The 23,808-nt window shown below is 50.4% G+C and overlaps 2 protein-coding genes across 15 annotated transcripts in view; one reads left to right on the top strand and one right to left on the bottom strand.

Annotated features, from left to right (window-relative positions):
* The window catches only part of DGCR8 (DGCR8 microprocessor complex subunit), a 23,749-nt gene extending 5,849 nt beyond the window's left edge, over positions 1 to 17,900 (top strand). For 6 of the 7 annotated variants that reach the window (XM_081123055.1, XM_081123053.1, XM_081123054.1 and 3 more), the window contains 12 exons: positions 406 to 565; positions 3,319 to 3,461; positions 3,625 to 3,907; positions 6,000 to 6,197; positions 6,460 to 6,561; positions 7,330 to 7,428; positions 9,143 to 9,225; positions 11,825 to 11,925; positions 12,266 to 12,372; positions 13,614 to 13,741; positions 15,039 to 15,152; positions 16,123 to 17,900. In XM_081123055.1, the coding sequence (XP_080979181.1) occupies positions 406 to 565; positions 3,319 to 3,461; positions 3,625 to 3,907; positions 6,000 to 6,197; positions 6,460 to 6,561; positions 7,330 to 7,428; positions 9,143 to 9,225; positions 11,825 to 11,925; positions 12,266 to 12,372; positions 13,614 to 13,741; positions 15,039 to 15,152; positions 16,123 to 16,206 (1,602 nt within the window). In that variant the 3' untranslated portion in view covers positions 16,207 to 17,900. The remainder of the gene's footprint in view (positions 1 to 405; positions 566 to 3,318; positions 3,462 to 3,624; positions 3,908 to 5,999; positions 6,198 to 6,459; positions 6,562 to 7,329; positions 7,429 to 9,142; positions 9,226 to 11,824; positions 11,926 to 12,265; positions 12,373 to 13,613; positions 13,742 to 15,038; positions 15,153 to 16,122) is intronic. The other variant, XM_081123059.1, reaches the window with a different exon arrangement.
* On the bottom strand, positions 17,303 to 23,808 carry TRMT2A (tRNA methyltransferase 2 homolog A). 8 transcript variants are annotated; one of them, XM_081123066.1, is made up of 12 exons: positions 23,384 to 23,808; positions 22,641 to 23,197; positions 22,273 to 22,381; positions 21,825 to 22,006; positions 21,493 to 21,607; positions 21,283 to 21,398; positions 21,096 to 21,207; positions 20,354 to 20,476; positions 20,079 to 20,154; positions 19,652 to 19,768; positions 19,397 to 19,493; positions 17,303 to 17,508 (listed from the first exon to the last, which is right to left on the bottom strand). In XM_081123066.1, exons 1-12 carry the CDS (start codon positions 23,408 to 23,410, stop codon positions 17,469 to 17,471), a joined length of 1,671 nt encoding a protein of 556 aa, XP_080979192.1. In that variant the 5' UTR covers positions 23,411 to 23,808; the 3' UTR covers positions 17,303 to 17,468. The 8 variants fall into 8 exon arrangements, with proteins under 8 accessions (XP_080979192.1, XP_080979193.1, XP_080979187.1 ...); XM_081123067.1 differs by having other exon boundaries at positions 23,549 to 23,808; XM_081123061.1 differs by lacking the exon at positions 17,303 to 17,508 and adding an exon at positions 18,789 to 19,282.

Here is a 23,808-nt window from a genome sequence, read left to right as displayed (position 1 = left end):
AACCCAAAGAGAGGTGTTTGGGAACTGCAGCATCTTTTGTAAGCTGATGTTGCAGAGAAAAAAAGCCCATTTGAGGTGGAATAACGTTAATGTGGAAAAGAGACAGCCATAAAGAGTCCAGATTTTTAAATTAATAAAAAGTTTGGCTGACAGGTCAGCCTTGTACCTTTTACCCAACCTGAGTTGGAAAGTGCTGCTGAGATGTGCTCCGGGACCAAGCCTTTTGGCTTCAGTTGTTGGTTTCATCCTGTTTGTTTTTCAGATGATCATGCACCATAAAGGCACATCTAGGTCCCTTCCAGAGTGCCTCATTTCTGTGTCCTTTCTCACTAGTGTCATTAAGCTTGCCCATGGTGCAGGAATGTAGGTGCCAGGGCCATGGTGTCTGAACAGTATGTTTTGCAGGATGATTTTGACAACGATGTTGATGCTCTGTTGGAAGAAGGCCTTTGTGCTCCCAAAAAGAGGAGAGTGGAGGAGAAATATGGAGGAGACAGCGACCATCCATCTGATGGAGAGACAAGTGTGCAGCCAATGATGACCAAGATTAAAACAGTGCTCAAAAGTAAGTTGGGTAAAAAAGTAGTGAGTGTTCGCAGAAGTGTAGGTTTGAGAGCCTTTTGGAATACCAGACAGCAGTCTGCGCACGCTTTTGAGGGCAAGATAATCATGTCTGATGAAGGAAAAACAGATAAGACCCAAGGATGCACCCAGAAGCACTACCACCCAGATGCAGATCATGGTGTGTGCTGTGGAAACCAGAGAGGCTGGTGTCTTGGAGAGGAACTGGGAGGGGACCCCTGAGGAGGGGACATTGGTGAGACGACAAGACAAGCATCCAATGTGTAGAGGCTGAGGCTAGAGGTGGGTGCTCAGCATGGTGGCAAGTGAAGGTCAAGGTCCAAGTTCTAGACTCTTTTGCTCTCGGGGAAAGCCACTAGAAGAAAGCAGGTTTTGAAAACAAAAAACAAAAGATGGTAGATGGTAGAGTAAGCCTTATTGTAGCATAATTGCTCTCAATAAAAAATCTTAAACCTAATGATTTGGTTTTTAAAACAAACATATATTTTAAAATTAAAAGGATACTGATAATTTGGAAAAAATGTATCTTTATAGCTGGTGGGAAAAAAAGCATACAAATGTTAAACAATTTTTATCTAAGTGCATGGCTCCTGTGGCTGCAGAATGACATGCGTACTTCAGGTGGGCATGGTGGGAGCTCCTGGTGTACAGGTGGAGATGTTCTGAAGGTGCAGGCAGTGGGATTTACACTTGGGTTTGAGGACAGTGTGGAGAGCAGTGGGGAGACACCCAGAGTTTTGTTTGCCAAGCTCCTTTGCCAGTGCAGTGCCAGTCTGGAGTCTATTGGTTTCTGTCTATCCTGTCCTGGAGGCACCTGTGAGTGTCCAGGTGGAGATGTTGGGCTGGGCAGTCGGACAGTGGAGAGGGGCTGAAGAGATGCTTGGGGACTCAGGTGGGCAGACAGGTGACACCTTAGGCTGAGGTGCAGGGTGTAGAAGATGATGAAATGTGATGGGAGGAAATCAAGGGGCAGGTCGTATGCATTCTCCCCTGGCTGTGTAGTGGATGTGTCAGTGGTCGGCAGGCATGTCTGCCCGTGTTGGCTAGTGGTTGGAATAGGACAGGTGTTGGATTCATTGATTGCCGACAGAGATGAACTTGGGTCTTATTTTCTGAGAAAGGGTTGAGGGGCAGTCTTCACCTCGGTACCTCTGGCAGATTTGCTTTGTGCTCTTTTTGTGGTTTCAGCAACCTCATTCTTAGCAGATAAAGTTGTGTCGGTCCTGAGCAGTGTACAGGTTAGCAGTATGCCTGGCCACTTGGCCTACCTGCATTGGGCACTGCCTTTCACTCTGCAGCTTCACCATCTGGCAGCCTACCTGGCAGTGGTGCCTCCCTCTTAGGAGTGCAGTTTGGTCCTCATGCTCACAGACTGCATATGAGTGGCATGTAATCTCTTTAGACAGCCAGGGCAACTTTATGACCACTCGTAGTCATAAATGAGTGGCCCGGATGCACCTGTGCTTGGCTTGTATTTCATTTGCTTCTTCTGACTTAGCTCACAGTTGGTGTAAGGCAGCTCTTTGGCCCTTGGCTCACTGGGGAGAGTGCCTGACAGGGTTGATGCACTTTTGACCTGGAGCACTCCCTCCCAGGGGCCAGCTGTCCAGTATAGGCCACTGTGGGTGTCAGGCCTAGGGCCAGCCCTCCTTTCTGGGTGGCGACCTGATGCTGGGGTGCCACTCCTTTTCATGAGAGTCAGTGGTGCTGTTTTCATTGTGTATATATTTTTGTAGATTTCATTTGCTTTGTTTCCAAAAATTTTAACTTATGCTTTTCCCAGCTGCTGGGCTTGGTATCAAGTGGATTACAAGTCTTGAGCTTTTTATTGATTGCCTATAAAGCAAGGAAGGGGTTGTGAGTAGTGTTTTAAAACTGATTTAGAAATATACTAACTTGAATTAGTGTTTTGTTGTTGTTTTCAGTCCTCACCCAAGGGTATTTTTTCCATTGCCTCTTTTTTTTTTTTTTTTTAGAGAGAGTGGGAGGGAGGGAGGAAGGACAGAGAGAGAGAGAAAGAAACGTCAATGTGACAGAGACATCGATTGGTTGCTTCCTGCTCCAGCCCCTACGAGGGCCATGGATCAAACCTACAACCCAGATACTTCCCTTGACTGGGAATCGAACCCATGTCTGGTGCACGGGCTGATGTTCTAACCACTGAGCCATGCTGGCCAGGGCTGAAGTAGTGTTTTATATGCTGGTGAGAGCTTTGCAGCTTAGTTACAATGAAAGTTTGTCATCTGGTCCCAGGGAGTAGTGTTCAACAGATGTGCAGTTTATTTGCAAAGCTTGCCCAGCCTCAGGGTGTCTCTGACCACAGCCAGTGCAGGAAGGTGAGCAATTGAGTGTCCATGGTCCTCACTAGCTTTGGAGGCAGCCCCGAGGCTCCTTCATGCACCACATGCTGTTCTAGGCATAGCAGTAAAAAGTGAGCAAGGCAGGCAGCTCCCTGCTGTCAAAGAGGGACTTAGACTCTCTTGGTTAAACCCAGATAAACAAGTACAAGGAGAGCACAATTTCATGCACAGGACGTGCTGGGAGGTACCAAGCAACAAGACAGGGCTGGGATGGGCTCTATCCGGAAGGTGGGGCACTTTCCTACTTGCTTAGTTCTTAGAGGTTCTTTTCACTATTTGGTCTGTTTTACCGTTTTTATCTGCTGTATGTCAATTTAAAAAAAATCCCAATAGCTTTTGTGTTTTGCAAGTGATTATAGGATGTTCTTCTGTGCAGGTCGTGGCCGCCCACCTACAGAACCATTGCCTGATGGGTGGATCATGACATTCCATAACTCCGGAGTCCCCGTGTACCTACACAGAGAGTCTCGGGTGGTCACCTGGTCCAGGCCATACTTCTTGGGAACAGGAAGCATACGGGTAGGGAATGCATCAGTCATGAATTTAGTCTTGTAAATTCAAAGACAAGAACGTGCACATCTGCACACACTGCATCATATCCAAGCCGAGGCAGGTGAAATACATCAGATATTCAGACATCCGGGTTCATGCTTATAATCTGTTGCAATTTTACTACCCACAGAAACATGACCCTCCTCTGAGTAGCATCCCTTGTCTGCATTACAAGAAAATGAAGGACAATGAGGAGAGGGAGCAAAACAGTGAGCTTGCCCCTAGTGGGGAGGTATCCCCTGTCAAGCCCCTCGGCCGATCTGCAGAGCTGGAGTTTCCCCTGGAAGAGCCTGACTCCATGGGGGCCGACTCGGGGCCCCCAGATGAGAAGGACCTGCTGGGAGCTGAGGCTGCCCCTGGGGCCCTGGGGCAGGTGAAGGCCAAAGTTGAGGTGTGCAAAGACGAATCAGTTGGTAAGTTTCCAGACTGAACTCTTTCTTTCCCCTTTGCCACCTTGTACTGTCTGCAGGGATGCTACTACATTCCATGCCTTCCCTGGATCCCCTTCCTTCTGCTGATGGCCACCTGTTCCTAGTTATGTCTGTGAGGAAGGGACTGCTGAGACCTCTGTCTACCTCTGCATGGCTGGAAAGGCCCATCTCCCTGTTCTTTGGAGAACCTACCTGGGTCCCACGCCCTAGGCCCCTGCTCTTGGGCTCTGCAGGGTCAATATGGCCAATGCTGCCGTGGTGATGGCTACTGTTAGTGTGGACTGACCTTTTCTCTGGTCATTTTTATGTTCTTTCCTGAAGTCTTTTTTCAGTAGGATGTATTCTGTGTGACATTTTGATTTATCCTGATGCACTCAGAGTGGGCTGCTTCAATCCATGGACTCATTGTTGGGAAACTGTCACTATTTTGTGGACATTTCATGCTTAAATCCTGCAATTGCGGGTGTGTGTTGGTGTTTCTCACTCTTCTGTGTCTTTTAGGTTAGTTCTACCTATTTAATTTTATTTTTTAAGCATTTTAATTAAAAAAAAAATTTACTGTTATTTTTATACCTCACCCAAGGATACGCTTAGAGAGAGAGAGGAACATTGATGTGAGAGAGAAACATCAGTTGATTGCCTTCCATACATGCCCTGACTGGGGAATTGAACCCGCAACCCTTCTGTGCACAGGACGATGCTCAGCCAACTGAGCCACTCCAGCCGGGCTACCCATTCAAGTCTTAGTTGTCTCGTCAGTGATGGCAAACTGTTTTAGTACACCTGCTAAATCTTTTCAAGAGGACTTTGTGTTTTCAGGTTTTCTGATTGTATTGCTGCTTGGCTTATCTCATAACTATTCCATGTAAGGAGCCCTAGAATTGCTAGCGGGGGGGAGAAGCAGTGTGCTGGTTGGAGCCTTGGACATCTGGGGAAAGGGCAGTCTTACTGGTCTCCCAGTTCCCCCCAGTGGATGGACCTGGTCTCCCCGCAACTTGTCTGCCTGTTATGCCTTCCTCCCCTATCCAAGTCAGCTTCCTCTGTCTTCTGTTGGTGTGTTGGGGCTTTTCTCAGCGACCTAGCTGGAAGGGAGCTCTCTGAGACCACAGTTTATTTTTTCATACCATCTTTTATGCACGTGTAAATGAATGTGTTCCTATTTTTCTAAAACACCTGCCTCTCAATTCTGACCTGTTCTGTGAGAGGTGACCACTGGTACTTATTTCCAGAGTCACTTCTCTGCATTCATATGTAAAGAAGTATGTAGTTTCAGTTTATAGTTAAGTAGGTGCAAGCATATTGTTTTGCATTCTTTTGTTTTAAAACACTACATCTTGGTCTTTGTACACATAACCCCCGTCTCCACCTTCATCTGGGACTTCTCTTAGGGCTGGGTGTGATGACACGCTTGAGTGGTAGGAGGCAGGCAGGAAACTGTTGAGGCTGATGGGAACCTCTAGGAAGTCCTGGGGAGAAGGGGGTAGTAGGTGTAATGGTAAAAGTGGGAGGCTCCTGGAAACTTCACTGAATGGTGGGGTGGAGGAGTACTCAATGGAGGCAAGACACTTGGATGAGCTGTGGGTCTGAGCCAGGGACCAAGTGGGGAGAGGCATGATGAGTACCAAGGCCTGAGCTGCCTGAGTGTGTGACTGAATTTGGAGGCTGCCAGGGTGGCTGGGGGGGAGAGAGAGAGCAAGATGGGCAGTGGATGCACAGCCCCCCTGAGTGCTTTTGGCAGTCATGTCCCTGTTTGATATGGGGGTGACAGCCTTAAAGGCCATCTGATTTTTTTTAAGCTTTATTTCTTTTTTTAAAATCCTTGTTCTTGCTTCAAATTAACTAAAAGAATATCCCAGAAGTTTGTTCATAAGGACCTGTCAGAATAATTTGAGCTGGCTGAGTGAAGGGACCTTTCTTTGCTTTCCATGCCCTTCGAAAGAGGCACGGAAAGAGCAGTGGGTATCGCATGGTGGGGCCTGTCTGATGGGCAGGCCATCGCTGTCCTGTTCACTGGGCAGAGGAAACAACTTACATTGAAAATTAGTAATTTGGTTCTCTGGTAAATCTTTTACAGATCTTGAGGAATTTCGGAACTACCTGGAGAAGCGTTTTGACTTTGAGCAAGTTACTGTGAAGAAATTCAGAACTTGGGCTGAGCGGCGGCAGTTTAATCGAGAAATGAAACGGAAACAGGCGGAGTCCGAGAGGCCCATCCTGCCGGCCAATCAGAAGCTCATTACTCTATCTGTGCAGGATGCACCCACGAAGAAAGGTGAGTTGAGGCTTGTAAATTGTAACATTGGCAGAGTGGTTATACTGTTATTTTTCATTTGATGTTCTTAAAATGTATACTTTGTGTGTGAGTTGCATTTTAATTCAAAGCTTACATTTACCCTATGAATGCAGAGGTCCAACACATTCATGGCAGTGAGCCTCTAATTCAATAACTTGGTAACTTGGATGGTGCCAGGTCCCGAGTGCTAGCTTATAGTGGGGTTCTCAGACTGTTGTTGAGCTGGTCCTTCTTGTCACAGAATTTGTCATTAACCCCAACGGGAAATCCGAGGTCTGCATCCTGCACGAGTACATGCAGCGTGTCCTCAAGGTCCGCCCAGTTTATAATTTCTTTGAATGTGGTAAGTTTGACTTTCCTCGTCTCAGTCTTAAAGTCACACACCTAACTTCGGTCATGGCTGGGGAGGAGGGAGTTGGCTGTTTGCTGGGATAGAAATGAAAGGGAAGGACAGGAGAAGGATGTTGCGGATAGACAGTTCATTTTTATGGAATGTGTCCAGCCTAAGGATCACTGCCTCTGCTTCCCCCTTTATTGTTCATACGCCTCCCTCCCCCCATCATCTTTTGTTCCTTGCTCCGAGGAAGGCCTCCCACTGTCTCTAGGCTCCCCCAGGTGGATGAATGGACTTCAGGCCTGCACTTTCCATCAGCTGTCTCCTGTTCTTCCATGTCATACCTTTGTGAAAACCAATTTGTGTTCCCTTGGAAGCCAGAACCTAGGAATTACTAATTGTTTTTCATGTCATTTCTTTGGTTTACTACATTTGTGCATCCCTGCCTCTCACAGTCCTCTGTCCGTCTTTCACAGATGTTGGTCCCTGTGTCTCTGTCTCTGACCTCTTGTTTCTCCTCCAGCTCACTATCCCATGGTCCCCCTTTCTTGAAATTTTCTTGTTGTGTTCTCTCCCTGCTGACCATCTCAGTCCCATCTCAGTGCCTCACGGAGTCCTCAGTTCTCTGCCTTCCAGCAGCAGTCTTGGCTCCAACTTGTCTGTTGGTATGAGCAGATTGTGTGTGTGTGTGTGTGTGTGTGTGTGCGTTCACGTGCGCACAAGCCCGCTTTTAATGTCTTGCCAAGTGTGTTTTAAAACAGTAATTTTAATTTTAAGAGAACCCAAGTGAGCCTTTTGGCGCCTCGGTGACCATTGATGGTGTGACCTATGGATCTGGAACTGCAAGCAGCAAAAAACTTGCGAAGAATAAAGCTGGTAATGTGCCTGCTTAGGTGTCAAAGCCCCATGCTACCCGCTGTGTCTACCCCTCCTCTTGGCTGGGGAGGGCTGAGCAGCAGCCCAAGTGGGAGGGATATGGGTGGGGAAAATCCATTTTGTTTATGTAATTATCTATTTTGATTTTTAAAAATTATGTGCTCATTGGGAAAGTTAAATATAGAAAGTAAAACCTGAGAAATAAGAGTTGTTTCCTTCTCTACTCATTGGCAGCCAGGCTGAAATCTCCCAACCCTTTTTCCTCCCTACTCACAGAGCTGACTTGGCTGTGCTGGGCACATGTTCTAGAGTGGGTTTGTATTTAAACAGCAAAACGTGGGCATGCTAGGAGATGAAGAACAGGTGAATCAGCATGCTGTTGGCATTCTCTTCAAGTGGTTTTGACATTTGTGAGGATGATTTCCTGAGTCGTTCAGACTCCAAATTTGGGACTGCCACTCATTGAACACATACCAGATCCATGGGAAAGCTTGTTTTCTGGTTAAAATTCATTGCTCTTTTTGACTGTGTATGTGCTGCTTGCTTTTGTGCCCAGCACTAGTAGTTACTGGCATTCTTTTCCAAAAGCTGTTTACCCCAGCATCAGGAATATTTGGCCTCTTCTTAGGAGTGGACCACATTGCAGGGTAGATGTGTGGTGCACCCCAGGCCCTGGTACCCATAGGTCAGTTCTTACAGTTTCTACCATTCCTATATTACTTTCCAGAGCAGCTCTGCCCTTCACAGAATGTGAAGTAAGTCAGTTTTGTTAAAGTCTCACTGGGTCTTAGGTCAGTGAAAATGTTTTTGCTCATGGAACTCAGTGTTTCCCTTGGTGTTCCTTTCTTTTGATGGTGTATGCTGAGTACAATTGGAATAATACATTATTGTCTGTCCTTTCTCTGTGAGGCTGTGCTGGGCTCACATTGCGCCTCGTTCTCTAGGAAAGCCTTTTGTCCATTTTTTGAGAAACTCTGCCAAAAGACTTTTTCAGCTCAACAGACTGGGTGTTATTGGGACCATGGAGCAGATAAGGCACAGAGCAGGGCCCAGCATGGGGGGTGGAGATATTGTGGTGGCAGGACCCTTCTGCAATCTCCCCTTGTGTAGGGATCCACTTCTGCCCAGACCCCAGCTGCTCTCTACCTGCAATTGGATGTCTTGCTAGCGCTACAACCCTACAGGGTCAGACTGTCACACACACCCTTCCCCCAGTGTCCCACTTTCCCATCCCAGTGGTGAGGGGCAGCTTTGCTCACTCAGGCATCTGTACTCAGCATGGAGTCATCCCTGTGCTCTGTCCTGCAGATGCTTTCTCCAGGGGATCCATCTGATCTGGCTGCTTTTCCCTGCCACATTCACACAACCTGCTCAGTTTGTAGTCCTCCCTACTTGGTTCAGGTTCTGCTGAGCCATTTGCCTGCATGTCACGATTCCCCTGAAATGCACATTTTCTCTTCCTTGACCTGCTACAAGTGCCTCAGGGCAAAAGTGCCTCAATCACTGCCTCCTTTTCTTAGGATGTGCTCTTTTCCATCCACTGCTGTCCCTGTCTCTAAAGTACTGCTGCTCCCTGGGGTCCTTGTGCCCCTGAGCCATGGGGTCCCTGGGGTCCCTGGTCCTCCCTGTAGAGGAGCCAGTGTAGCTTGCTCTGTATTTGGGAAGGAGGCTGGACCCAAGCCCTCATCCTCAGGGTGGTGGTTTTTTTTCACAGCCCGAGCTACTCTGGAAATCCTCATCCCTGACTTTGTTAAACAGACTTCTGAGGAGAAGCCCAAAGACAGTGAAGAGCTTGAGGTGAGTGTCATGACTGCCCTGTTTGGAACTGTGATTCCAAACTAACCCTGTTAGTGCAGGCTGTGCTCAATGATTTAATTATCCAAGCTTTGGATATTTTCCTTGTTCATATTTCATAAAAGGGGAAACTTGCTTATCTTTGTGTAAGCATGGGAAAAAATGTCATTTTTATCCTATTTTTGTCCCCTGTGTCTTGTAATTGGTAGTAGGAAGTTGCTTTTGAGCGATAAATGTATTTGGAAGTAAGTTGGCTCTCTCCTTGTAGTAGATTTGTGGTAAGAATGAACCTTTGAGGCAGTCTACAAAAGTTAGATTATTCTTTATGTTAAATATCACTTAAAACTACTTGTGAACCTTTTTTGGGTAAATCTGATTCTATGATTTGTAACAAGGTCTTCTCAAACTCTGAAGAATGCATTTTATAAATAAAAGCTTTATTGATATAATTTATATACCATAAATTTTACCCTTTTAAACTGTACAGTTCAGTGGCTTTTTGTATGTGACCATCACAACAGTCTAACCTTAGAATATTTTATTAATAATTCCGAATTCTCCCCATTCCCTAGCTCCTCAACACCTAGAAACTACTAATCTACTTTCTGTCTCTATACATTTGTTACTGGCTGTTTTATGGATTTGCCATTTCTGGACATCTCATAGAAATGAACTGGCTTCTTTCACTTAGCATGCTGTGTTGTTTGTGGATCGTATTAGATTGAGGATGTTTTCTTCTACTCCTGGTTTGTTAAGAGTTTTTGCCAGGGATAGATGTTGGATTTTCTCAGATAGTTTTTTGGTATCTATTGAGATGATTGTGTGGTTTTGTCTTTTACTTTATTAATATGGTGATATATAACATTGGTTTTTGACCATGTTTTTTTTAAAGCTGAGATATTTTAGCCCGGCCGGGCGCTGCTCAGTGGTTGAGCGTCAGCCTAGGACCCAGGCAATCGGGGTTTGATTCCCTGTCAGGGCACATGCCTGGGTTGCAGGCTCAATCCCCGGCTGGGGGCATATAGCCTCTGTGCTTGCTTACTTTTGTGTTTGGCATCCTGTAGTTCCCTTAGCAGGAGCTGCCCAGTTTTCACTCTGGCCAGCATGGGGACCCAGGGCTTGCGTGTTCCATGGCTCCTCCAGCCTTAGTAGGATATGTGTGTTCCTTATCCTGCTAAGTGATATATTCCCCCTTAGGTATAATAGGCATTTCCTTTAGCTCTGGTTCCCTGTTCTACCTTAGCTGTGGGTTGGTTGGTACACAGATATTTTAAAATTTAGGCATTAGTGACCAGAATTTTTCTTTTCCTTTTCAATTTATTTTTAAATTTATGTAGAGTTAAATTCACTTTTTGGTACAGTTCTTTGAGTTTTGACAAATGCATAGTTTTGTCATGTAACCAGGAATACAATCATGACACAAAACATTTGAAAATAGTCTCCCCCCCCCCCCCAATTCTCTCAAATTGTCTCTGTAGTCAAAACTCCCTCCACCTGTATACCCTGATAGGCACTGAACTATTCCTATAGATTAGCAGTTCCAGAATATTCTGTCAATGGAGTCACAGGGTAGGCAGCTTTTGAACCAGGCTCTGAGTGCACATGATGCACATGGGACCCTCCGTGCCGGTGCCTGTGTCAATGGCTGGGTTGTTTTACTGTTGAGTAGTGCCCACCACAGGGCCCTGTGGATGTGTTTCCCCCACTTGAGGGGTATAGGGCATGTTCCCAATTTTTAGTGATTAGCAACAGGGTGCTGTGAAGCTGTCCAGGTTTCCATGTGAGCATTGGTAACCACTTAGCCTGGGCTTGCTGGGCCATACATTAGATTTATGTTTAACTGGAATTGCCTTTGCACCTTTATCAGGAGCCAAGTGATGGTGCATGTATGGGTCTCTTTCTGGACTCTCCATTCTGTCCCCTTGATCTGTGTGTCCTTTCACCAATTCCACATTGTCATGATAACTTGAAGTCTTGAAATCAAATAGTGCGAATTCTTTTTGTTCTTTTTCAAAAACACCTTTCCATATGGAATTTAGAAACATTGTCAATATATACAAAAAAATTCTACTGGGATTTTGATTAAAATTGTGTTAAATCTATAGATACATTTGGGGAGAATTGCTATTTTTAACAACAGTCTTCTCATTTGTAAAACCTCCATTTACTGAAGTTTTCTTTGATGTCTTTCATTGATGTTGGTCATTTTCAGCACAAAGATCCTGCAGCTTTTTTTTGGCTTACCTTTTCTTTTCTGTAATCTCACTTATGGTGATCTTCAGGTTTTTCTCCAGGATTGCTTATCTTTAGATTTCTGACTAATTGTGTGAAATCTAAAGATTCAGATTCAGAAAAGGCTTCCCAGGCTGGCTAGCTGTGCAGCTCAGGCCCTCACTGCACCAGGGTCTTCCACCCCACGCATGGCACTCTCATCAGCCTGGTGTATAATAGCTCCACGTTCATATCTCAGAGGCTCAATGAAGTGGGAGGTGTGTGGTCCTCTGTGAGGTGATAAGGAGTACAGGAAGCCTCCGGGGAAAGCAGACAGCATGGGAACAGCTCTGCAAGGCCAGTACTTAGGAGTGGCTGCTTTGTTTTGTAGTATTTTAACCACATCAGTATTGAGGACTCGCGGGTGTACGAGTTGACCAGCAAGGCCGGACTGTTGTCTCCCTATCAGATCCTCCACGAGTGCCTTAAAAGGTAGGATGGGGGCTTCCTGTCCTAAGTCAGGTCGTGGGAGCTTCTATTTGGGTACCCAACATCTTTATTGGCTATTTATCCTGGCTCAAGAGGCATTGCTAAAGTCTGAGGGCCATTGCAAGTGTTCCTGGCATGCACAAAAGTGTCTCTGCCTGGTGGTCCATCAGAGCCCCATGGGATCAGTTTGGGTGTACTTGGAGAACCTCATCCTCTTCAGCTGAGAAGCAGTTTTGGGAAAAGGGTTGGCATTGTCTTCAGAGAGCCCTTAACTTTCTGGAAGCAGCTGTTTCCTCCTCCTCAGCTGATGTCACCTGTTGTCTTTGTTGTTGTTTTTTTAAAGAAACCATGGAATGGGTGACACATCCATCAAGTTTGAAGTGGTTCCTGGTAAAAATCAGAAGAGTGAATATGTCATGGCGTGTGGCAAGCACACAGTGCGAGGCTGGTGTAAGGACCCCACCCCTTCCTTGCCACCCACCATGCTGTCATATGACAACTGGGGGCGTGGTACCCTGCTGGCACTCCTCCGTGTGGTCTCTGTGGGAGTTTTGAGCCCCTTTTCTTGGTCCCCAGCCACTGCTCTACTGTTGCTCCCAAGCTCCAGCCATGTGCACTGACTGCCTACAGTCATGTCCACCAGCATCTGACATCAGCATCTGAAACACAGTCAGCCTGAGGCTTGACTTTGGTAGTCCTGTCTAAGCTGCCTCTGTCCTCCCTCTCCTGGGCTTGGACTGGTCATTCTGGCTAGGCCTTGTGTTCCCTTCCTACCATCTCTGCCCCCTACCAGCTCTTTGTCCCTGTGGTAGGTGGGGGCATCCTACTCAAATGCCAGCAGAGTCTCTGCCCCGCCACCCTCTGCACTCCTGTGCTAGGCATGTGCTGCCCCTCTGCCTTCTGGTTTGTGTGCATTGCTTATGCTCTTTACCTAATTTGAGTTTTGAAGTAACCATTTTTTAAAATATAATTTTATTTTAAAAGAAAACTTTTTGTAACTAATATAAACATAAAACCACTGTCATGTAATTTAGAAGGTAGTGTACAAGTTGGCCCTGGGAAAATTGCAGAACCCCAATGAGACCTGGTGTGCCCTGTGCTCCAGCAGACACCAGTCACTCTGAGAAGTGCTCCTAAGTTGGTGGGCGGAGCTTGAAATAGAGGTGGGATCCTGGTGCCAGGACACTCTCCTCCAAGCCCGCAGGCCCTGTCTGGAATCGTAGCTGGCCTTGCCTTCCCTGTGTTTAGAAACTTCCTCCACAGCACATGTATACCCTCTGGAAACTCCTTCTGTTGGCCTTCCAGTAAAGCCCTCCTCCCATGCCTGCCTCCAATGAGCCTCAGGACACATGCTTCATGACACCGAGTTGTTGCTTGTCTGTGTGTCTGGAAATATGGGCTTGTGGTGAGAGGGGGAACTCTTAAGCTGTGTGACCTACCTTGGTCATGTCCTGACCTCCTAGAGCCTCTGATGGACAGTTCTGTGAAGTGGGCTAAGAGTGGGTCCTGGTTTAGGGTTTGTGAGGTGCTCGTGCTCAGCTTGGTGGTGGAGCACTTCTCTACCCCCTTCCCGTAGAACATGCCTTTAGCTCGGGGGGAGGGGACAGATGAATTCCTTTTTAGGCAAGATGGCTGTGTGGACAGCTGGATGTTTGTGACTCCCTCTCTGCATATCCTTTCCCTCTTCACAGGTAAAAATAAGAGAGTCGGGAAGCAGTTAGCCTCTCAGAAAATCCTTCAGCTCCTTCACCCACATGTCAAGAACTGGGGGTCTTTACTGCGCATGTATGGCCGTGAAAGCAGCAAGATGGTCAAACAGGTAACAGGACTTCTCTCCCAACCCTGGAGTTCATGCCTGGGGTCCCGCTGTCACAGGGGACATATTCAAGCAGCTCTGCTCTTGTTCATGGCTACCTTTCTTGGGTTCTCTGCTGGGTCGTTTCTGTGACTTTGCTGGGGTGGGGGTTATCCCTGCCCAAGGGGCCTAGTCCTGGCTCTGGCAGTGTGGGGAGGGGACTAGAGTAGCAGGAGGTGCAGATGGTGAGTGCTGCCAGCCCTGAGACCTTAGTCCAGTGACAGGAGCCCTTGTGCTAATTTGAGGCCACATAGTGGCTGAGGGAGAGTGAGCATGCAAGGGCAGCTCTCTTGGTTACAGTCACTGACCTTTAATTCAACAGCCTGTATGTGTCATCTGTTTTGTTTTTGCTGCTTTTGCCAAGATCTTAAGATTTAAACCAATACCCTTAGGTTTGTGTGCTTTGTTGGGTGGAGGGAAGTACTGGGAGGTGAGTGTTTACATTTTTTATTTTTCCCCTGATGTTTATAGAAATGGTCTGGGTTATCAGCACCCCAATTAAGTGGAGGGGTGGTCGGTGTAGAGGGTGGGGACTGCATGTGGTGACTCCAAGGATCATGCTGTGGACCCTCAAACCATCCCTGAAGAGGCCCTTGCTCTGGGCATGATAAGGCGGGTGAGGGAGGTGATGGCTCCCAATATCCTTAGAGTAACCTAAGGAAATGTGTTGTTGAGAAAACCTGGATGCAGTGCAGATGACACTGTGCCTTTTATGTATGTCTTCTGTGCGTCCTCTCAGGCTAAGATTGAGGGGGGGGAGAGAGCTTGCTTTGGGCCGTGGGTGGGAACCTTTCCTAAGCTGGAGGGTGAGGGATCCAGCCCAGGCAGTCCAGCATGTGGCTTTTGGAGGGCAGGTGGGGTCTGGCACCCTGGGAACAGCCGTTGTCCTGAGAGATGGACGGCCTCAGGACTGTTGGGTCTTGCACTGAAAGTCTAGGGCATGCGGATAGCTTAGTGGCTGGGGCTAACGGCCTCCCAGCCTGGGTACCACTCCAGTCTGAGGGCTCTGGGCACGTTGAGTGCCTGGCTTACGGCTGTGTCTGAGGCTGTGTCCAGCTTCCTTATGCCAGGGCAGGAGCAGAGACATCTGGGTACCAGGGTGCTTTTGTCCTGTGAAGGGAGGAGGTTGTGGCTTTCTGTCCACTGAGGATGGGGCAGTGGGGGCAGCATGGACTGCACAATGTTCTCTGCACAGGTTGAGGGTGGGGCAGCTGGTGTGGGGTCCAGGGCAGTCCTGAGATGGAGGCACTATGCTCCCCAGGAGACCTCGGACAAAAGCGTCATTGAGTTGCAGCAGTATGCCAAGAAGAACAAGCCGAACCTGCACATCCTGAGTAAGCTGCAGGAGGAGATGAAGAGGCTGGCCGAAGAGAGGGTGAGCACAGGCCATGGCTCCTCCATCCCCTTGTCCCCAAGGCAGGGGAGGGGATCAAACTGTGTCACACAGTGGCAGCTGTGGGAGGAAAGCCATCCCCTAGAAACCCATCACTGGCTTTTGATACCCTAGCAGTGCCCAGTCACCTGAAAGGCCTTCCATTAGATTTGTTTTTCCTTGAGCTTTAGCATTCGTGATAACTTATGCTGAATCACTATTTTATACAGATAAATGAGAGCTGGCAGCTCCGGCTTGTGATTGTGAAGGGCCGAGCTTCTTGTATGCTTTGGGTCCCCACTTGGTGCTGGCTGTTTGAGGGCAGGACCAACACCCCTGCCCCCCTCCCCACCACATACACTCATGGTCCTTGTGGGTGACAGACTGCCATCTTGGACCTCTTCCTCCTGGAGTCCTCAGCAATTCTGAGGGGGTAGTATGGTTCACAGTACAGTTGAACCTAGGTAGGGCTCAGTCCCCATGCAGCTTTCTAAAGCCACCCACTCGGGAGGCCTCTGGGCTCAGACCTTTTCAGTTGTGATATCAGCCTGGGCCTGTATAAACCGTGAAGGAGGTACCTGTTGTCTTTGTAGGCTTCTGGGTCCAGGGATCCCTTGCTCCTGCCCGCAGGTGGGGGTAGGGAGAGAGACCCACCCAGGTGGCTTATCCCTGTTGGCTTTGACCTTGGCCCTTCATTTTTTAGTGTGTGTCCTGATTCCCAGGGAATCATGTGGTACTCTGATGGCATCCAGGGTGACCCTCTCATCCAGGCTCCTGCCCAGCCCACTCCTCAGGCCTTCACTCTTTCCAGCCTGAAATTGCAGAGCATGGGTCCCCTCCTACTCCAGAGACTGCCTGGCATCAGTCTGCTGGTCTCACTTCCTACCCACCCATCTCCCTTTGGAGCCTCTTGCCTGAAGCTTGGCTGCACTTGTTCCCACCTCACTGGCATCCCTGACCATTTTTTTTCTAGGAGGAGACGCGGAAGAAGCCCAAGATGTCTATTGTGGCATCTGCCCAGCCTGGTGGCGAGCCCCTGTGCACTGTGGATGTGTGAGGTAGTGGTGGACCAGGCATGAGGGCTGCCTGCTCTGCTGCCGGGGAGACTATGCACCGCTCACTCTGCAGCCTCTCACTTCTAATCTAAGTTCCTCCCCTGCAGTCCCATGTCTGAGGGCTGGGGCCAGAGGGGTGGGGCTCCAGTGTATGGTGACAGCCAGGGCCACATACTGTACCGTTTCCTTGTGGGCCACCCACAGGTCTGAGGACATGTTCAAGCATCAACTTATCCTGCCTGCACAGGTGGAAGCTAAGCGTGGAGATGACCTCTGCTTGTATGGATTTGCTGCAGACTGGTTTTATGAAGGTTTTTATGAATTTTAGTATGTAACATGCACTGACAAGAAATGATAGTTGGATGACAGATGAAATGAGAACATGATGGCCAAGACCTATGGCACCCTGTGCCCAGGGCTCCTGCGGGCCACTGCAGGGACCTGGTCAGAAGGCACATGCTGGCACCCCATCCCCTTTCCTGCCTCCTGTGTTTTTCCTTTTTCTCTGAAAATGTTATAATAGGAATGAGTATTTCAGACCATTTTGGTTTAAAATAAACACAGTTTTAGCATCAGAACTGTTTTTCAGAGATTGCAGGCAAATCATCAAGGTGATTATTATTTAGCCAGTGAGTCTCTCTTATTGCCCAAGCCCTGAGCTGGGGTGTGGTTCATTTTTCTGAGTCTTTTTAAAACAATTTTTAAAAATTTTTTATTGCTTTGAGAGAGGAAGAGAAAAAAATCATTAATTTGTTGTTCCACTTATTTGTGCATTAATTGGTCGATTTCTCGTATGTGCCCTGACCGGGGATCGAACCCACAGCCTTGGCGTATCAGGATGCTACTCTAAACAACTGAGCTACTAGGCCAGTGCTTTCTGAGTGAGTCTTAATGCCCTGAAAACACACCTTCTTAGACACCGGGGCCCGTTACCTTCACTGGCTTCTGGCAACTTTTTACTAAAGATTTTTGCACAGTCAAGTCCCTCTGTCCACCCTTCAATTTTTAAAGCTTTTATGGTATTTTAGCATTTGGAAAGAAACTTTTACAGTGTGTAGAAGATAGATTTGGAATCATGTAGCAGATATAAACAATTAATGAATTTTAGCACGTGGATTTATTTAAGAGGAAACAAAGACCCTTAGTGCAATCCATTCTTGATCACAAACTGGCACTCCTCTCCAGATTTGGTGCAAGCACATGGATGGTAGCTTCACTGGATTTCAAAGGCAGCCACCCTGTGCAGCCAGGCCTGGTAACCAGCTCACTCCTCTGACCAGCAGCCTGTGCTCTCCACCTGGCCCCTGTGGACAGGTGCAGGGGTAGATGTGTGTGTGCTTGGGGCCCTGGGTTGTCCCCACGTGCAAGGTACTGGTGGTTAGACATTGGTTTCCTGTTCCCAGCACCTATTCAGGGTGCCACATGCTCATGGTACACTGCCAGATACAGGAGCCCAGCACTAGGTTGCATTGTTCCATTCTTTGGGTGTGCCTGTCCACCACATCCCGCACAGATGGTGTTTGTTTCCAGGGAGACAATTGGTGGTTGCTTCCAGGAAGACAATGTTGGCCTTGTGGGCCACCCAGTGTATCCCTCCCTCAGCACCTATGTGACCAAGGTTGGCTTCTGTGTTGACCTTTATAAAACAGAATCCTCAATCAAGTTGCTGTAATTATACACTTGCTTCTGTCTTGCCTCCTGTCTGCAGCTGTGAATAATCATTTGACTGTGACTGGTTGCCCCTAAAACAGCCAGATGCGCCATTGTGAACCAAAGCTTTGTGCACGTGTTACTAGAAGTGGGTGAGCCTCACTCTTGGCCCCACCATATCCTTCCTCTGTCCCATGTGTGGGTGTGAGTGTTGTGTGCACACAGCTGTGCTGTGGGGGTGGAGGGCAAGGAGAGCCTCTGCTGATGCCACCTCTGTGCATCATGTACCTCCCAGGTGGTGGGTGGGCCATGGCTGTAACATTGAGCCTTGATTGTCTGGACACATAAAACAAAACTGTCCAAAAGGTTCTGACTGGTGTTTTTTTCTAACTGTGGGAGGGGCCTTGTGGACCCTCAGTTTGCCAGAACCTCTCTGGAGCAATCCCCAGTAGGCCTAGGGCATTTGCCTGGATATAGCTGTTCCCTACAGTAGCTGAGCCAGCAGCCCAACCAAGCCCCTTCCTTGGTCTCCCTTCAGAGCTCGGGACTAGCTGGGGATAGAACAAGGTTAAGGGTCGTCCTCCCTTTGGTGCAGGAAAAGTGGGGGCTAGACAGACAGGGCTAGCCCCTGGCTCTGTGCGCTCTACCCCCCCCCGGCCTTTGTGAAATCTGAATCTGCTTTTCCTCAAGGTTAAGCATAAAACACCAAGCTCTGCTGTTCAGAGGGGCTGGGAGAACTGCCCGAACACCCAGCCCCAACTTGGTAAATCCTTGCTTGTGCTTAGGCCTGGCAGGGTGCTAGGAGAACCAGAGGCTCAGGCTTAGGCTTCCCAAGGTGCCCTCCTGGCTCCGTTCCTTTCTACCTGCGGGGGTGGGGGTAGGTTGAAGAATCCCTGTATGCCAAAGCTCTGGATTCTCATCACAGAAACATCAGTAATTCAGCAGTTGTTTATTCTGGCCCTTGTGGCCCAAGTGGTCAAAAAAGAATGGGAGTATGCATATCTGTGTGCAGGGTGCAAGAGCCTAAGGCCCACAGGGACAGGAAGGCCTTAGGCAGGAGAGCTGGGTCTTGTGCCCTGTTGGTTACTGCCTCTGAGTGTTTTGGAGTGAGGCAAGGACTTGAGCCACTAGGCCTCTGTCCCTGTGATGCAGGCTAGGCCCAGTTCCGGAAGGGTTGATTTCCACTGCTCCAGGGCCTAGGAGGGAGGGGAGGGCTCGGCTTCCTGCTGCTTATCATCTGAGGGCCTGGGGGGGTACTGGGCTGGAGGGTCCTGGGGTTCCAGGGTCTCTGTGTCATTGGGGTGCTCCACCCTCTCGAACAAGATGAGCATCTCACAATGTGGGGTCTGCGGGAACAGGTCCACAGCCACAGCCTTGACTGGCCTGAAGGGGGTGCCCTTCACCCTATTAGACGGGGATCTGCAGAGGCTGTGGTGGGAAGGGAGTAGTCAAGGTCAGCCACATGGCTGGGGCTCCTCTGGGGGGGGGGTATGGGGCTGGGTACTGGCCCCATTCCACCCCAAGCCCCCACCTCACACTCACTCTACAAAGTTGCCCATGGCCGCCCGGGGATTGCAGGAGACGTATAGGAGCCGCTTGAGGTTCTCAGCTCTGCGGATGGCCAGGATCACTTTGGAATCTGAGGAAGTAGAATTCTCAAGGGAGAGTCCCCACCTCAAAGAGGGGATGGGGGCCCAGTGGATCTGGATATCAGGCCTAAGGCTGCACAGCCTAGTGTGCCACCCAGAGGTCACTACCCTCCGTTCCCTGTACCACCCCCGAATGAAGGCTACTCACGCAGGCCGGCACGAGGTGGATCCAGGATGGCAACAAGCTGCTGGGAGGCCAGTTTGCTCACCAGGGCAGGCACCAGGTCCTCAGCCCTCCCACAGTGGAACTCAACATTGTTCAACTCTACAGATGGCAAAGCAACCCTGTTGTGACTCAGGGAGCCCTGCCACCCAGGGCCTGCTGAGCTGCCTGGTATCCTGAATCCCCTGACCAGAGGTGCCTTAGGAAAACTCACTGGCCAGGGAGCTTCCTTGCCCTTCCTTCCCCATCAGGCAGCCCCAGGCATCGGGGGTGTACAGTAGGGGCCCTGTTGTGCCTTCTGCAGTTCCTCCCCACTGCTTCCCATCCTAGAAGCCATGTGGTGGGTTCCAGGTGCTATGTTGAGGTGTATGGCAGGGGGGGACTGCCTGCTGTGTGGTGCATTGGCGCTCACCATTGTTGTGGGCATTCACCCGGGCATCCTCCACAGCCTCCTGGCAAAGCTCAATCCCCACAACTCTCTTCACATTCTGAATCAAGAAAAGGGGACAGGCTGATGGTAACCCTGCACCACCCCAGGGGCTACTTGGGGAGGGGAGTAGCAGAACGCATTGTGGGAAGTAGAACCAGATCTAGGACAGGCTGGGGGTCATGGGGGTCGTGAAGTGGTGACAGCACAAGGGAGGGGTAGGGAGAGGGCTTCCTCAGCTAGTGGGCAGGAAAGCTTACCCGGGCCAGGGCCAGGCCAATGGTGCCAGTGCCACAGCATACATCCAGCACTGTGCTCCCTGCATCCAGCTGGGCCCATTCCTGGATGACTGTGTAAAGCACCTCAGCAGCTGGGGTGTTCACCTGGAGGGTGAACCCAGGATGTCAAAGCAGCCCCCCTGCCCAAGTCAGCCTCCCTTCCTGCAGCCACACCAAATGTCTGCATTCCTTGGGGTCCTCCTGCTCTAAGACCTGTGGCTCAGTCCCTGGCTCACTCATCCTCTTTCTAGGTCTCCTGATCCCACCCCTTCCCCACCTCTAACTGCCTAAGCACCCCAGGGCTAGTCTTCCAACTGCCCTGCCCCTCCATCCACAAGATGCTGGGCAACCTCACCTGGGGCCCTAGCTCTAAAAGCAATTTGATGCTGACCTCCCCACTCTCAACCTATGAACTTCTGAGTGCTAGATGTGTGGGAGCCCCCACAGCAACATCAAACATGGAAGACTTCACCAGAATTGACACCAGAGCCCTGATGTCACCCCAACTCCCACTGCCCACACATGGCTCTCCAGCAAAGTTATCACAAAGGTCTACTTAGTGTAATTTCCTACTTCCCAGCCCTTGCTGCTCCCCACCTGGATGCTCTCCCCCAGACTTCTGCAGGCTAACACGTCACCTACCCTAGCCCACTGTCTCAAATTATCTCCTGGTATCACATCAGGCCTCCCGTTGTGTGTTATGATCCCCAGGGGACTCGGCTACCTGGAAGAAGGCATGAGGGGAAATCTGGAAGGTCAACCCCAGCAGGTCTTCATGGATGTACTGGTCCCCAGCCACGTGCTCCAGGGGCAGGCCCTCTTGGCTGGGAGTCTTTCTGTGGGTGGTGGGGCCAGTCAGTGTCACTAGCCCTAGAAAGGACTCACCCCACCCTCTCATCCAGGCTCCTCACCGCTGTCCCTCCTTCACAAAGTAGAGGCAAGTCACCCCGCTGGCCTTGCCCGGCCCCACTGTGAAGTGCTGTGCTAAGGAGGCCTTCAGCCCTGCCAGCTCCTCAGGGCTCAGTTTCTGGAGACAGTAGAAAATGCCCTGTAAGGCTGTATTGCATGAAATCCACTCTGGCTGGGACACCTTTCCCCAGCAGGGCCACCCAGCCTGAGACCTGAGGGTGGAAGTAGGCAATCGCCATGGCTTGGCCACGGCGGCTGGTGCGCACGGTCAGCTGCTTCCAGTGGCCTGAGTATGTCTCTGGGTCGTATGCTGAGTATGGAGTAGACCTGTGGAAGTCATAAGCAGCCCTGAGTCCCAAACATCTACTGAACAGAACTGGGCAAGCAGCTTCCCTGCTCTCTCCTTCAGTCACACCCACCAGGCCACAATCATAGGATACCCCCTTGCCGCCACCCCACCCCTTTTCCCCAACAAGACCCAGGCTCTCTGCTACTAGACCACCTTAGAACATCCCGGAGCCCTCAGCCCAGCCGCAAGTCTCACCGGATAAACTCCTGAAAGGCCTTCACCACCTGCTTGGTGGCCTCAGGGATGTGCACAGTGTCAAAGGGGGCTGCCACAGCACATGTTCCACCCTTGTACTTTCCTAGCCGGCAGCCGACAGTGTTGTCCTCCCCGTCCACCCCGACGCCCACCAGAAACTCACACTTGTTTCGATACTCTGTCTGTAGGGTGAGTGGAGGGAGGCAGAGAGACACAGCTGACCTTACCCTGGAAGCCCACCACTTGTGCATGGAGGGAACCACAGTGAGTGAGTGGGAGATGGCAATGTGTGAGAGGCCCCAGCTCCCCCTCAGGGTGTGGCAATCCAGGGAACAAGGCTGACAACAACTAGCAGTCTCATGACCAACATGAGTAGTAAATGCAAAGCAGGAGGAGGAATGGGTGAGGACAGCTTTAAGAGCACGGCGTAAAGGTTTGTGGGCCTGACCTGCTGGGGTGATGGTCTGACCCCCTCCAACGGGCAGCAGGCTTTGTTGTACTTGTGCCTCTGTGAGAGCAGCCAGGGCAGCAGGGCACGGTTGGTGCTCCCAATTTCCCTGCAGAGTGAGGAGGGACCAGGGTTAGACTCAGCCCACTGCCTCCAACCCATCTCCAACTACTCTCCAAATGCCCAGGCACCTGGGCTCCTCTCTTTGGACCTCATTCTTTCCACTGGTAACACAGGGGTCTTACCGGCTAGCTCCCCAAGAGCCTGTGCAGATGCCAAGGGGGTCTGTACAGAGCACAGATAGGGATGAGCAAGCATGGAGCTGAACGGAACTCTGGTGTCAAGGGGGTGACTATGTCCACACTCACTTGGCAAGCTTCTGCAGCACCTGTTCACACTCCAGCCGCTTCCGATCAAGCTGCTCATCATAGGGCACAGTCCAAAGAGGGGTCACTACATCAGCCACACATGTGGCCGGCGGCTCACCCTCATCTTCACGCTGCCTCTTCCTGGCCATGGGATCAGCCTTGGGCCTGGCCAGGCGCACGCTGAGAGGGCGGCCCTTCCAGAGGGCACCGTGCAGCACACGCAAGGCCTTGTCCCGCTCAGCGGCGCAGCGGAAGGTCACAAAAGCGCAAGGAGGTTGGCCGAAGAGTTTGGTCTTGTGGGGCTGCAGGCCAAAGCGGCCCAGAAAGCGTCGGACATCGCTGAAGCTGGCGTGGCGTGGCACGTTTTGCAGCTCCAATTTGAAGATCTCCGAAGTGAACAAGTCGTCCCTGATGTAGCTGTAGAGCCCAGGCTGAGGACCTGACTTTGCAGCGGTCCCAGTCCCTTCTTCCTCCTCCTCCTTGTCGGTGGCTGGGGCTGCAGAGATGCCCAGGGCACTGCTGCTGTCCTGGCCGCAGCCCTCCATTGCCCCGGGACCCTGTGTGGAGTCAGGCAGGGACTGGGATGAGGGGTGAACTCTGGGTCCTGAACGCCCAGGCTTCCTCGCCTCACACCCAGGCCTCCATTAGTGCATCCTACACCCAGCCGCACCCCCGTTCTATCATGCTCCCCCTCCATTTCCTTCCTCTCCCATTTCACACCCCCATCCCCAGGGGTTTCCCACCGCGCCCCCATCTCCATCTCCTTCCATGAAGTCCGCCGTCGCCGCCCCGCGTTTCTCGCCGGGATCTCCCTTCACTTTGCTTCGTTGTCGAGCTTGTCATTCATTGTTCTATCCGTCCGGTTGCCTGGATTGAGGACCCCACGAGGGCCGCCTCTACCGTCTCACCCTGGGCCTGGCGCACTGGAGGCTCTCAGAGCGCGGGTTTGGCACCCTGAGGCCGCCCCCACGGCTCCGACCCGGGGGCGGGACTCGAACCGTCGGTACTCAGGTCCCAGTCTCGGGCATGGGGTGCACCGCACGCCGGCCAGGGGCTCGCGCCACCACCGCTCGCCTCGCCGGCCACTGTCCAGTCGGCTAGCGCATGCAGACGAGGCGGTGCCTCTCTATCACCCTGGCTTCCGGCTACGTCATCGCCGCGCGCCTGC

This window comes from Miniopterus schreibersii (genome assembly GCF_964146895.1).
Source record: "Miniopterus schreibersii genome assembly, chromosome: 20".
NCBI classification, from domain to species: domain Eukaryota; kingdom Metazoa; phylum Chordata; class Mammalia; order Chiroptera; family Miniopteridae; genus Miniopterus; species Miniopterus schreibersii.
This window is presented reverse-complemented; position numbering and strand designations above follow the sequence as displayed.

Coding starts and splice junctions, on each gene's coding strand:
- TRMT2A (XM_081123061.1), bottom strand. CDS start 23,410: ATGGAAGGAGATGGAGATGGGGGCGCG. Junction 21,399..21,492: donor TTGCCTACTTCCACCCTCAG/GTCTCAGGCTGG, acceptor TACTGTCTCCAG/AAACTGAGCCCTGAGGAGCT. Junction 19,494..19,651: donor TCCACCTCGTGCCGGCCTGC/GTGAGTAGCCTT, acceptor CTACTTCCTCAG/ATTCCAAAGTGATCCTGGCC.